Consider the following 14,712-nt stretch of genomic DNA (forward strand, 5'->3'; position numbering starts at 1 on the left):
AATATCTACTTCTTCTACAGCACTACTTATTTTTTCTCTATTTTATTTTATTTTATTTATTTATTTAAACAACGCCGCGTGCTCAGATCCTTTTAAATTCGGTGATTTTTCACCCTACTCATTTCGAACATTTATGTAACTATTTTGGTAATTAGTACTTAGATTTACTTGTGGTTGAAAGTTATTTTTGTATTATATGCTATATATATTTTGAAATAAATTTTCAGAATTGTATTTTTTATAATTTTACAAAAATGTGATTACACTCATTTTCATCTTATATTAATCAAATTAATTAATAATTTTAGTTAAGTATAATTTAAATATGGGTGTCATAACTTTACATCGTAACTATTGAGTAATAACTTCAATTTGTCTCCTTTTTTCTATACTTTTCAAGATATTGAGATGTTTACACATTGAATTGAATCAATTTTTAAATAAAAAGTTATATGATCTGATCATAAAAACATTTTATGGTTCGGTACAAAAAAAAAATTTAAATTCAATCGAAAGAGATTTTGAATGAATTGAAATTTTATATATTTTTTTAATTATATTTGAAATTTTGTTAGAAGGCAATAAATAAATTATTTTATTTTCTCTTCTACACTAGTTTTAATTAAAACTTATTCTTTATATGAAACATAAAATTTATAAAAGAAAAATCAGTAAAATTAGTTATTTGTGTCGGAGAGGGGAATAAAAAATCAGTAAAATAAGTGTATAATTTATTTCTTTACAAATTTCTAACTAATTTATGTCTTATTTTACGTAGAACTTAGTTCACACTTAATTCTAATAATTTAATCTTTTAACTTTATTTTTAGCTTTAAATATGTCTTGCAATTTTTTTTTTAATTTATGATTCTATTTATTCTTCTAACTTGTATTTTTATTTCTTCATTACAACACTTTTTAACTCTAGATAGAACTCTCTATAAAAGCTGAATTTTTTTCGATGTTGAAATTAATTAAAAGGTTCCTCTAAACACTATATTACGACTAATATATCAAAAAGTTGTGTTATTTTATTGGTTAAAATCATGAGAAGCTAAGGCATGGATACTAGTAATCAACTTTATTAAATCTTAAATTTGTTCTATGTTTTCTGTTAATGATTATTAAATTGGCTGAGAGGTTTTTTAGACATTGAGCTGCAACCAACGAATCAAATTTTTGCATGATTTTACTGACTAAAATGAAATATTAAATTTTCAAAAAAATTCTACTTCAATAGGAGAATCTCAACATTTTAACAATAATTGTCCAATTTATTTAGGTGTTTTATTCACTGTTACAATACTACCTTTGACCCATAAGTATTTTTTTAAGCCAAATAGTAATAATAAAAAAAGATGAATCAAGGCAATCAAGTTAAAAAATGCAATATCTAGTAAACTTTAACGGTGTTGTAATCAAAAGAACCAACTTGAGATGAAAATAAAATTTACAAATTGAATTTAAAAACATTAAGGTAAAAATTTAAAATAAAAAATGATGTTAGAGGTCCAAATCACTAATTTTGTCTTAAAAATATGATACACAAGAACAACTTTAAATTAATCTAAAGCAAATAGACTTGTAAACACATTAAAATAATGAAATGTATCCCTAAAAAATAACAATATGATATAACTTTAAAAGAAAATCATAAAAAAGTAATTAAATATTTCACAAATAAAATATTTTGTATTCATATAAGTTCAAATCGATTTAATCAATTTCTAAAATTAGATTGATCTAATATAATAAAAAAATAATTTCCACATATTTTGGTGTTTTCATTTTTTCAGTTAGTTCAGCCTTTTGTTTTTTAATTCAATTTTTATGATTTAGATTGATCAATCTACGAAACCTTTATCGTAGAGAAGGAAACTAGAAAAATTGGTTAAAAGAAATAATTTTAATAAAATTGACGGCAGGAATTGTTTATGAGATAAAAATTTTATGTTGTTTTTTTTTTCTATATATTTTTTTTACAGAATAAATATATTTTTAATTTTTATAAAATTAATTATTTATAATTTTAGTCTCTAATGCTAAATGACGACCTTGCCAGTCAGCTTACTCGTGTCTAGGGGTCCCACTGATCTGACCTTTCTTTGTTAGTATTAATTTTTAAAAAGTGGTACCTTTAGAGATTTTGAAGGTACGGTATATAAAAAATTTTAATTAATAATATTTAGACATGTATTTAAACAAAAAAATATTAAATAATAAATTATTATATTTATTATATTTAAATAAATTAAAAAGGAGTTAGTTAAATCCTTAAATAAAAAATATAATTAAAATTAAACAAATTAAAATTTAAAAATAAAATAATATTATTATATTAATATATTATGTTATAATTTTTTATTTATAAAAAATAATAAAAAATAAAAAATTTAATATAAAAAATATATATATATATATATATCTATTACAAATATATGTAAATAATATATATATATATATATATATATATATATATAATAGATCATATAATAAATAATATAGATAATATAATTTTAAATAAATTATATATAATAATATATATTTTTTATAATTTGTCATTTTGATATAAATTTTTTAATTCCATCAAACAAGATTTTAGGTACTCCGGCACACGCCAATGTAAAAATAGCACTGTTAAAACCTTGTCATATTTCTATCTCTGGTTCCTTACTTGGGAAAGAAGGAATCTAGGTCTCAGGGAAAAAAAAAAAAAAGGAATCAAGGAGAAAGAATGGGGTGAAATAACAAATAATAATAGAGAATTAATTGCAAATAACTTAATGTAAAAAATGAGAAGTGCTAGAAATTAATTAAGACTCTTAATAATTAGTTGATTCTATATATAGACTATATAAATCTTCTATTTTTTTTTTATAAAATTAACCTTTTCACTCATTCAGATTAATACAAATTTTTATTTTTTCATTTTAGTTCTATTATTTTTTCTGGACCATGTTTCTTGACATGTCATCAGATCTATAGTACTTAGGGATAGAAATAGGCGTCAGGCTTTACTCTAAATAAGTTTGGTATGTTATTTGTTAAAAGCTTTATTTTAGACCTGGTTTGCCCTATTTAAGTAATCTGACCTGGCCTAAAGTATGTTAACAAAGCTTGTTACAAAAAAAATATTTTAATATTAATAAAAATATAAATATTTTATTATCAAATTAGTTTACATATTTTTCTAATTTCTATCTATGTTATTAATAATTATTAAACAATTATAATAATATTTATATAATTTTATAAATAATTTTTAAAATATTATTTAAGCATTATTAATAAAATTTATATTTATATTTTTCTTGATTTATTTTTTAAAAATTATATAAATATTAAATATTTAAGTTTTATTTTAAAAACATATTTTGTTTGTTTAAAGACATCTTATATTCAACAAATAAAGTTATAGTAAATACATAAAATTGATCACAAAAAATAATATTCACACAATTTGTTGAATCAATTAAAAGAAAATTATGTTTTAAAAAATAAATAAATTTAAACTTAATGCAATATATATATATATATATAATGACAATAATAATAAATATTAAATTAAAAAAATAATTTAAAAATATTTAATTCTATTTGTTTCATTAATTTGTTATCTTAAATTAACAAATAAACATAAAATTAACCACACTATAACATTAATATAATATAGAAAATATTACTGATACAATAAATTAAAACACATACTTATATATTACATATAAATTGATAAAATAACTAATAATTTAATTAAAACATGTCTAAGTTACAAAAATATATATTATTATATAATTTATTTATAATTATATTATTTACTATATGTCTGATTATATATATATATATATATATATATATTATAATAAGTTTTTTATTTTATTTTTTTTTATCATTTTTTTAATAAATTTTTACTTTCAAATAAAATATAATTCATACTTAAGCAATTTTTATTTATTATAAATAAAAAATTATAATATAATATATTAATATAATAATTGAATATTAATAATAATAAAACTAACATATAAAAAATATATTAATAGAATATTAATATTTATTTTTAAATTTTAATTTATTTAGTTTTAACTGTGTCCTATTTTTATTCAAAGACTTAGACGTTCTTCAACTTATTTAAATGTAACAAGTGTAATAATTTATGATTAAATAAATTTATTTTTTAAACATGTATAATCGTGTATAAATATTTTATTTTTAAATATAATATAAAATAATTAAAATTTGACATATTTATATTTATGTGTGTGGTTGTGTGTCAGTGTTATGGACCTGGTATCTAAATTTTTTTTATAGATACTTTCATAAAAAAAAATTATACCAATAAAGGTAAAACACATAGTAAATTATAAAAAGTTTATATTATTATACATAATTTATTTAAAATTATATTATTTACTATATAGTCCTATTATATATTGTATATTAAATTTTTTATTTTATTTTTCTATATTTTTTAATAAAATTTTAGTTTTGAATAAAATATAATTCATATTTAAATAATTTCTATTTATTTTAAAGAAAAAGAATTAAACATAATATATTAATATAATAATTAAATTAATAATAATAAAATTAAGAGTATAAAAAATATATTAATATAATTTTATTATTTTATTTTTAAATTTTATTTCGTTTAGTTTTGATTGCATTTTATTTTTGTTCAAAGAGTTAACTATTATTTAACTTGTTTAAATATAACAAATATAATAATTTATTATTAAATAAATTTATTATTTAAAAAGTGTAATCGTGTATAAATATTTTTAATTTTTAATAGAATATAATTTCTGTTTATTATAATTATAAATAAAAATAATTATAACATAATATAAATTTAATAATAACAGAATTAAGAATATAAAAATATATTATTAAATAACTTTATTATTTAAATATATTTTGACAACTCTGTTTTTAAATTATAATATATATATATATATATATATATATATATATATATATATATAGGTCAGCCTGTCAGACTTAACAAGCTTTATAAATAGCTCAGACCTAATTTATTTATTTAAACAAACTATTAAAAAAGTATAAACCTTATTTATTTATTAAAAAGTTCAAGCCTGACCACAGACCAGTCATTTCCATCCCTAATATTACTTACCATAAGTTTCTAATTCTATTAGTTATTGGACAGATCTCTTTTTTATTATTATTATATAAACCCATCTCCCCTTCTCTTTTTCTTCCAACACCTCTGTCACCCCCTTCTCTTTCCCCCTTTCCTCTCTTATATGCACACAATAATGAATGACGAGTGTATGAGGATGGTCATGATGGATGACATCGTCATAGACCTTCTGTGTAACACCATAAATTTAATTTTCATAAATAAGAAATTTTACAAATTTTTGAGATAATAAAATTTTCATTTTTAATTCAAGTTTCATTAACCATTTCAAATAAATGAAAGGGTTACAAATTATATCAAACAGTTATAAGATTTATTCAAATACAACAGTTTTCCAAAATAATATCCTAAGTCCTATAGCAGTTTTATCCACCTCTTTACTGAGTCCGGTGCTAATCGTCTTGATTACCTAAAAAATGAATGTAAGGGTGAGTATTCTACACTATCCAAAAACACACAATCAACATAGAATCTCACCTTCAGCACATTTCCAATACATTAAACAAATACAATCACATGTAGTATTCCATATCCATAGGTACAGTACACAAAACTCGTGCATACACACACACATGCCAACCACACTCACTGTGGTACTGTGATAACAGATTTACACCATGAATGGTCACCGGTTACCCCCGCCTCACGGATACCACGTGAGCTGTCACGGGTCGCTCAGCAAAGATAGCGGTCAGAGGTTTATTTAGGAAGAGAGTGTGTGGCCTGTGGTGCACCCGTTCCGCAGTTGGTGTCACCACCACTCCCTTTTCCCCAAGGTATTTCTACCGTCCTCATCTCCCACATCCCCAGTGTATCACTGAACTATTCACAATACATTACAACGGCACTAACACGCCCATTCACACATATTTCATTCACGCATGCGGTAATCATGCTTACACACGGCACACAGCCCACAATTATCGTTAACATTACACGGCCCTTGGGCCTACATTTTTACAATATTCATTCAAATATACGGCACAAGTGCCTATACTCATTCTATCACACAACATTTACATACAATCCACATCTATCAATTTTGGATCAACACACATCATGTTCACATACCACGGGACATGGCCCACATTACATTTCTCAACAATTTCCTATCCACTAACTCAGCCACAACACAATATTCAGCAGAATATCAACAATTGATGCACAAAAGAGTAGGATAGAGTCTCCCCTTACCTCGGATTGAAGACCCACACGCTAAACCCACCAAGAGATGCTCCCCCTCACGGATTTCGTCCTAAACACATGGAGAAACTCCATGAGAACCCAGGAAAATCACGAAAATAGAGAAAGAGAACGAAAAATTGAAACCCTAACAAGTAAAACTCACCTCCAAGCATTCTCCACACAACTCCAATCTTCAATCAAGCTTCTGAACGGCTTTGGAGGCAATATAATTGGTGAAAAAGGGTTTGGAGACGAGAGAATCAAAGGGATTTCGAAGGGAGAGGGAGAAATAACTCTCCCCTAACCCTAACCCCTTTTAAATCCTTTTCTGGTCGCGACACTCTCGCTACAGCGAGGGGACCTCGCTGCAGCGACACGCTTTCTCGCTACAGCGAAAAAATCAGAGAAAACTGCACTCTGGTTTCTGCAGAATCTCGCTACAGCAAGACTGCACCTAGAAATGCACCCCAAACTGTCGCTTTGTCGCTACAGTGAGAAGGCGACAGTTCTGGTCCTTCCTCCCAGGGCCCTCTCGCTGCAGCGAGAATAGCCTAGTATTTTTCTCTGTACTTAGGCACTTAGCCCATTTTAACCCAACCAGTCATGCACACACACACACACACACACACACACACACACACACATATATACACACACACGCACACACACATACATATTCACAACATGCTTGAGAGATTTTTTACTCTTCTTGCTTTACATGCTTGAGAGATCCATGGTCACTGATTAGAAACGTTAGCTCCGATTGCGTTTCTGTAATTGCTACTTCAATGTGGACCCTTGTCTTGGGCTTTAGATTACTAAAGCCTCTCTGATTTAAATCATTTTTTTTCTTTGTCAATATGAAATTGATTCCATATATTTTAATGGATCAATTTTTTTTAACAAGATTTATCGTTCTTGACTTGCAATTTTTTGAAATTGTGAGTAATTAGTCTTACCTGTGTATACTCTTATACTCTATGGTGATTGATGCATCAAAGAAATTTGATGTATTGCCTACAAGTTTTTTTGCATTTGGTTATTGCCTCTTATTCTCTCTTGGTAGCTTCTGATGTTGTGCTTCTGGAATTTTTTTTGGTTTGGGGCTAGTTGCACACATAAGGTGCTTTTTCAGACATAGAGATATGTTACACATGGCTTCAAATCTGGGACTAAGTTTTGTAGCAGTTTTGCTTAGGCTAAAGACTTTTTTGTAGTTTCTTGATATGCTTTAGTGTCATAAAATGGGGCTCACAAGCTCTCTGGATCAAGTTCTTTTTTGAAGATTTCTCTTATATTCATGAAGATTGACATATGCAAGGGTTTGCTCCTATTATTTTGTTATTGTTTCAACCTTGTTTGACTTGATTTTTTTGGACTTCTTTCAAGTGGTTAAGTGTTGAGGTATCATTTCTGTTTGGTGGTTAAGTTTTGATAGTTTCAGCTTCTACCTTATGGTGGTTAAGCTTGGTTTTACTTCCTCATGGTTTCTGCTTCTGCCTTATGGTGGTTAAGCTTGATTTTGCTTCCTACCTTAGTGGTTAAGCCAATGATGATGAAGACTTCTTCTTTGGATGGTCAAGCATTGATTTTTGTTACTTTTGTTGGATAAACAAATGTTGAAGCTCATTTTTGTCTAGTATTCTAGTTTTGATTATATTAAATACTAATGCCTTTGTTATTTTGATAAATGTATTTCTATTTTTTCTTTTTACTTGTCTTATACATTTGTGTTGTTTATCCCAAACTTGAAGTAATTAGTTAAGTCTGCTAAGTAGTTAGTTAATTCTATACGTTATATAAACTTTTTATTTTTTCTTGTAAAACTAACCTTTTCACTCATTGAGATTAATACAAATTTTCATTTCTTTCATTTTAGTTCTACTATTTTTCCTGAATCATGTTTCTTGACAATAAGCACACCGTTGCCCTGACGGAAAATTGATATAAGAAAGATTACAAAGTTGTGGGAATGGCAGAGAAGAAGGCAACAGCACCGACGAAAGGTGCATTGATGTAGGTTGCAGGCTCTGACTGCTGATAGTTATTGCGATCATCAGAGAAATTGTCGTTGCTATCGGGACCACCGACGATGGCTCCAACGAGGAGGTTAGGATTGGGTGAGGCTGAATAGAGGAATTGAAAGCCATTGTTGCAGGAAATGCGTTGAGAGTGGGCATGAATGGAAGGTAGAGAGGAACCCCTGTGGTGGATATGCTTTGGATACCTCTCCCCAAAACCCACCATATAAGACATCTTTGCGGGATTGTTCCCCATAATGTAATCCACTTGTGTTTTGGCCAGTGCTACCACACTCTCATCCGTCACCGTTGAAGTCCCACACGACACAACTCCTCCATGTTCCTTCAGATACTTTCCGTATGTCAAGAGAAGGAACGTCGTCGATGTCACATACTGCAAATTGCTTTCGCTCCCTTTATACAGAAGCCCCCCTGCATACATGTATGTATATATATAAATTCATAATTAATTTATTAAATTAATATTCATATATTAATTTATATTTTATATGTTAAATACTATTAAAATATTTAATTTTATTAAGTATTGTTTTTGAAACTCACTTAAAGGCATCTAAATAAATCAAATGTATATTTAAATTGAATTAGTAATCTTTTCACATATTAATTTTGTTAGAGTTATAACGGTTAAATACTAGTAAAATATTTAATTTTATTAAATATTATTTTTTAAAGTAACTGATGAGCTTTTAACAAAACTAATTGTATATTTAAATTGAATTTATAATTTTTTTAATATGTATTATTAATTTTTTTAAATAGAGTTAATTTAAAAAAATTAACTATGTAAATTGGATTAATAATCTCTTTATATTGTTAATTATTTTAAAATTATAATGAATTAATTTAAAAAAATTAATTGTATTTATATATTGGATTAACTTTTTATACTTTTTTTAGAGTTATATAAGGTTATAACGGATTAGAATATCCGGTAATTTAAATTCTTTTTTAATAAAATATTAATATTTAAAAAATTTTTTTGCTAATGCTGACCTCGGGTGAACTGAGCCTGGAAACGAGGGGTTCCCGACATCAGCGAACATATGTAATTGTCTGCATGTGCCTTATATAATTGGAACTCTACAGAATTTTTCTCCAAAAATTCCTGCCATTATGTTAATGCAAAATCAAACTTATTATATGTAATGGAGTGAGTCAAAGTGAAGAGAGCTACCCAAAAGGGTACCTTGGAAAGCAGGACTTTTGTTCCAGGTCGCTTGTCGTCCCAACTGAAAGAGTAATCATCATCATCAGCGCCTAATACGTGCCCATTTGATCGTATGTATTGCATGTAGGAGCTAATTCCTGAGGCTTTATAAATCCATGATGCGCCCCATAGAAGCTCATCCTATTTACCACAACACGCATATTATGCCATTCATTTCAAAGATGGAAGCTGAATGCAAGCTTATGTATGTGTATGTCTTACATGGTAACCAGAGTAAGAGCAGTAGAATGGACAGACCACTGAATTGAGAGAGTCACTGTAAGAGCCCCTGTAACGATCTGCAAAATTGAATACCTGCAAAGTAAAACTCACCCCGATTAGAACTTGAACAGTGCACCGATCACCAAGCAAGCGAGAAATGAATTGAAAAGGAAGGAACAGTTTATTACTTTGATGGCTGCTTGGAGCAATATGGAGGAGTAGTTGGGATCCGAATCTCTGAAGACTAATGAAGAAGCTGCGAGCGCTGCTGCCGTCTCTGCCGCTACATCCGACCCTGGGTTTTGAGCTGATACCTTATACACGTTTCGTGGAGTGTCCATATCTTCAGGCCTTTCCCAACACCTGTGATCCATGTTCGGGTCTCCTACCTGCATAATCCGTTCCAGCGCACAACTTGTTAGGAGCCTGTTTGGAAAACCTTCTAAATAATTTATGCAAAACAATTCATGACCCTGTTAAGCCCTCAACAGTAATCGTGTGTGTATTTATATAAATGCATTGGAATCAAGTGTGTGAATTGAGTTCTATCAAGATATGAGCAAGTTAGGGAAAGATAAATCCATGTATTCATTACCTTAAGATTTTTGGATATTTGGATAGATAAATCCATGTATTCATTACCTTAAGATTTTTGGATTGCATTGTAGTATCTTACTCATTGTAAAATTCTTTATATTAAAAATTCTCCTACTCAAGTTAATATAGATGATTAGTTCATAGGTTTAGATGAGTTGGTAAAGAGAGCGTCTATAGTCAATAAAAAAGAGCTGTTCATGGTCAATATGAGAGTGCACCATAAAAAAAAAAGTAACACTAGATGAGTTCACTTGACATCTAAGTGTGGAGGATATAGAATCTAAAAATTGTTGTTGAGTAGATGGAGGAAGCTAATATAAATAAATAGATTCACACTTGAAGGATGTTCTATTTATTGTGAGATTTCCTACCTTAAAAACTTTTTTACCTAATAAATTGTCTTAACATGAGAGTTTTATATTTTTATTTAAAGGTTATTCAAGTGTTGTTAATGTTATTTTCTCATGTTATTGAGAAATAATGTTATTGGTGTCTTTAATAAATAAATAATATTTTTCTTCTATATAATACGAGTTTAATATTTCTCTAACTCTATTTTAATTATAAATATTAATTATATGTACTGTGGTATCTGACGTTAGGAAATCAGTCTTGCATTTTTTGGTTTGACTATGCTTCGAAGAGTATTCTAAGTATTAAAAAATTAGACTCGACACAGTTTCATTTGACTCACTTGGACATATAATGTATCAGGAGTGGTGGTGGCAGCCTTAAGAAGGTAGTCAGTGCTCCACCGAATAGCGGCTCTAGCATTATCAATCTGTTCCTGCATTGAGCTTCCAAACTCAATGACGCTCCATGCTAGTAATGTAGTGGTGAAGGCCATTGGTAGCCCAAACTTAACGTTGTCTCCAGCATCATAATAACCACCTACTAGGTCCACCTGAACAACATTAACCAACGCAGACATGGTTAGACAGTGAGCAAAGAACATGTTTTACTTACACATGATGCAGTTCAATCTTAGTTTAGACTTTCTACATGATAAAAAGAGCCATCGGACAATCCAGAATCTGCTCTCCATGTGAGGCGCTGGTTGGAAGGCAACTTTCCAGATCGCTGTCCCTCAAAGAAGAGAATGGATTTCTCAAGAGCCTCATGGTAGTCTTGCGAAGTGAATGCCAAGCTTAACTGGTTGAATGAACAAAATATTAATAACAGAAACTGTAACATTAGTGAAAATGTGGTGGCTGAAGCCATCCCTTTTGGCATGTACGGTTCTGGGTTCAGAGAATTAAGGGAGCGATGGTTCATAACGTGGAAATTGATTGCATTTATAGACGGGGAGAAGTTGGAAGTTAGGAACGTTAATGCTCGTTGGTCACGGGATCAACTGCACCAAACCGGGTTAGCAGAAAGTCCAAAGTGCTTTATTCTTATCATTGGATGCTTGGAGCAAGAAAAGGCCATTTTCAGAAGAATATATATGTCGATAACGAGATATAATAGATGCACGTTTTCTTGGCATGTAGATAGATGTTACTGTGGTTACAATTGGCGTAACTTACGCCAGAAAATTGGACTTAAAAACTTGTTTATATGGGGTGCCAAAATTTGAGGCGCAGAAAGGAGAATTGTCATTTGTCTGTAGCAACAAAGTCACGGACGCAAGATTAGAGTCACATGAGGAACCAATGAAGCAAAAGAAAGAGAACGGTGGAAGTGTGGATGTAGAAGGTTTGCATGAGAACCTTTTTAATGGATTTTAAAATGCCTCAGAAAAACATTATGTAAATCACGTGATGGGAATGATCACATGAATTGTCAAGGATTTCTGCATTTCTTTCGGTGGGAAGAAAAGAATTTTATCTTCTAAACTGCGACTCTCAGAAAGAAATGCAGTTTAGAAGTCATCTTAAATATGATTATTTAAAAATGGACTACTGTATTATATGATTATTTTTAAATTCATTAGTAATATCGATTTAAAAAGGTGAATATTTTATTGTCCTAAATAGGATTAAACTGAAGACAGATTTTTTAAAATAAAAAATTTAATTATAAAAAAATATGATTTAAATGAGATTGAGTTATAAAGAAAATAATTGTTATTTGAAAAGCATGGCTACCATGTTATTGAATCATATTTTCGTCAAATTTTAAAATGTAAAACTAAAAATATCATTGCAATTTATTCAAGATACAAAATCAGACTGTAATATTGACATAAATTGATGGTTATATAACAATTGTAGAGGGGATCCTCCTCAATTATAGGGATAAATGTTGGATACTTGTTTAGTACTTATTTCCCTTCATGTATATCTTTGTTTAACAATTTTATATGTTTTATTTTAGATTTTTTTTAAAATAATCATATATACTAGATAATTTGCTTTAAGGGCTGATCAAATATGATTAAAAATTGATAAGATACAGAGTTGGATAAAAATAAAATATGATAAAAAGTAATAATAAATTTTATCTTATTTTATATCTGACATATATTATAACAGTATAACAAATAACATTACCTTATTTTGTTTATTTTTAGATTAATAAAAACTAATAAAATAAGATATAAATTATATTTAAATAAAAATTATTCTTTTATCAAAGTTAATATGATTTTTTAAAATATTATTTATTTTTTTAAATTTTCAATAAAATAATATATATTAAAATTTTTTGTGTACATATAATTTTAAGATTTTAATAAATTATAATAATTTTCTTCAACTTTTCTATGGTCAAAATTTTATTTTGGAAAAATATAATTAAACAAAAATAAATTATAAAAATTTTAAAATTACATTTTTAAATGAGTAAAAATTGAAAAATATTTTACTAAATTATATTTTTTTAAGTAAACTTTTATTTAAAAAGTTCATATATTTATTTTTATAAATATATTAAAAAAATATAAAGTATGAGTAAGAAAATAATAGAAAAATTATCATATTCTAATGTTTCCTAACCTATCACCCTATTGAAAATTAGAATTTAAATTATAAAGATAGGATAGAGTAGGATAACTTATCATATTTTGTTATACGAATACAAAAAATAAATTACGATCAAATATTGTCTTTTTACTCTAACTGGTAAACATGGCTAAAAGAGAGTGAAAAAGATCAATTGATTATTAATTAGAGTTAACTATATTTTTAGTTCTTAAAAGAATTATTAATATTTAGTCTCTAACATTTTAAAAATATTTGAAATTAGTTTCTATTGTCAAATATCTTTTATCACATTATTGTTATTTTTAACATATTATTGAAAGTTAATATTTACAAAAAATATTCTTAAAAAGTAAATTATTGAGTAGAATTGGTCTAAGCCTTATCCCTTTTCTCAGGGAACTTTGGTGGCCCACCACTTTTCTTATGTTAGACATTTTCTTTATGATAATTTTTTACAAGAGTAAAATTTTATTTTTTTTATTTTGTTATGTGTAGCTAAACTATAGTTAGAATTATGATAGATCATTTGCACATTTTATATGATCTTTCTATTTAATTATAACTTCAATTTCTTTTTAAGATCGAGTTTTGCCTTAGCGTATGTAAGCTAAAAAAGAACCTAGTGAACTGAACTCCGTCATAATTCCTACCTAATTGTTCATTTTATTAAATTGATCGTCGTGGTCCTCGATGTTGTTAATAACGTGTTATTAGTATCATCTTCACCTTAAACAGTCTACAGTTCAAGTTCCAAATATTTTCACAAGCAGAACCATAATGTTTGGTTCGTGGGTAGAAGTGACAAACTTACGGACCACAAATTATTTGCACCTTCACATAAAAATACATGTACGTGTGAATACCTACGAGTTTAATTAAATGAGTTTTTCTATATTTGCTCGTTAACAGGCTGGATGTAGGTATTCAAGTACTCACAAGTGGTGATGTACATTAAATTGTATATATTTTATTATATTTAAGTGTTCTATTTATTCTTCCAATTATAATATTTTATATAAATTACTTTAAACTAGATTAATTTTAAAATTTTCTATTATTCATTTTTTAATAAATATTCATAAATCTGTTTAAAATTCATTTAATGTTACCATACAAGTATGGGATTGGTTTGAGATGGATTTTTACTCATGAGTTCGGAGAAAGAATACATACTATTTTTGCCTGCTCCATTTACATTCCAAGCCAAACCTAATACTTGGCTTTGCTCCATCTTTTAGTAGAAGCTCCAGCCTTATCAACTTCAATTTATGCAATGGCTAAAAATGTCACTAAGTTCGATTTGTGCCTTTGGAAGAGTCCTACTGATTAAGCCAAACAAAACAGACCAAGCTTTTGCTCTTCGTTGTA

The 14,712-nt window shown here is 27.5% G+C and overlaps 1 protein-coding gene across 1 annotated transcript; it reads right to left on the minus strand.

The window, feature by feature from the left end:
• Nucleotides 1-8,302: 8,302 nt before the first annotated feature.
• LOC113857848 (endoglucanase 1-like) lies at nucleotides 8,303-11,650 on the minus strand. Its single transcript, XM_027490089.1, has 7 exons — nucleotides 11,420-11,650; nucleotides 11,112-11,321; nucleotides 10,009-10,209; nucleotides 9,821-9,913; nucleotides 9,578-9,739; nucleotides 9,385-9,496; nucleotides 8,303-8,799 (listed from the first exon to the last, which is right to left on the minus strand). The coding sequence occupies exons 1-7, from the start codon at nucleotides 11,648-11,650 to the stop codon at nucleotides 8,303-8,305; spliced, it is 1,506 nt and encodes a 501-aa protein (XP_027345890.1).
• Between the last annotated feature and the right edge of the window lie 3,062 nt (nucleotides 11,651-14,712).

The sequence above is a fragment of the Abrus precatorius genome, unplaced genomic scaffold (assembly GCF_003935025.1).
Source record: "Abrus precatorius isolate BTA unplaced genomic scaffold, Abrus_2018 Scaffold1, whole genome shotgun sequence".
NCBI classification, from domain to species: Eukaryota; Viridiplantae; Streptophyta; class Magnoliopsida; order Fabales; family Fabaceae; genus Abrus; species Abrus precatorius.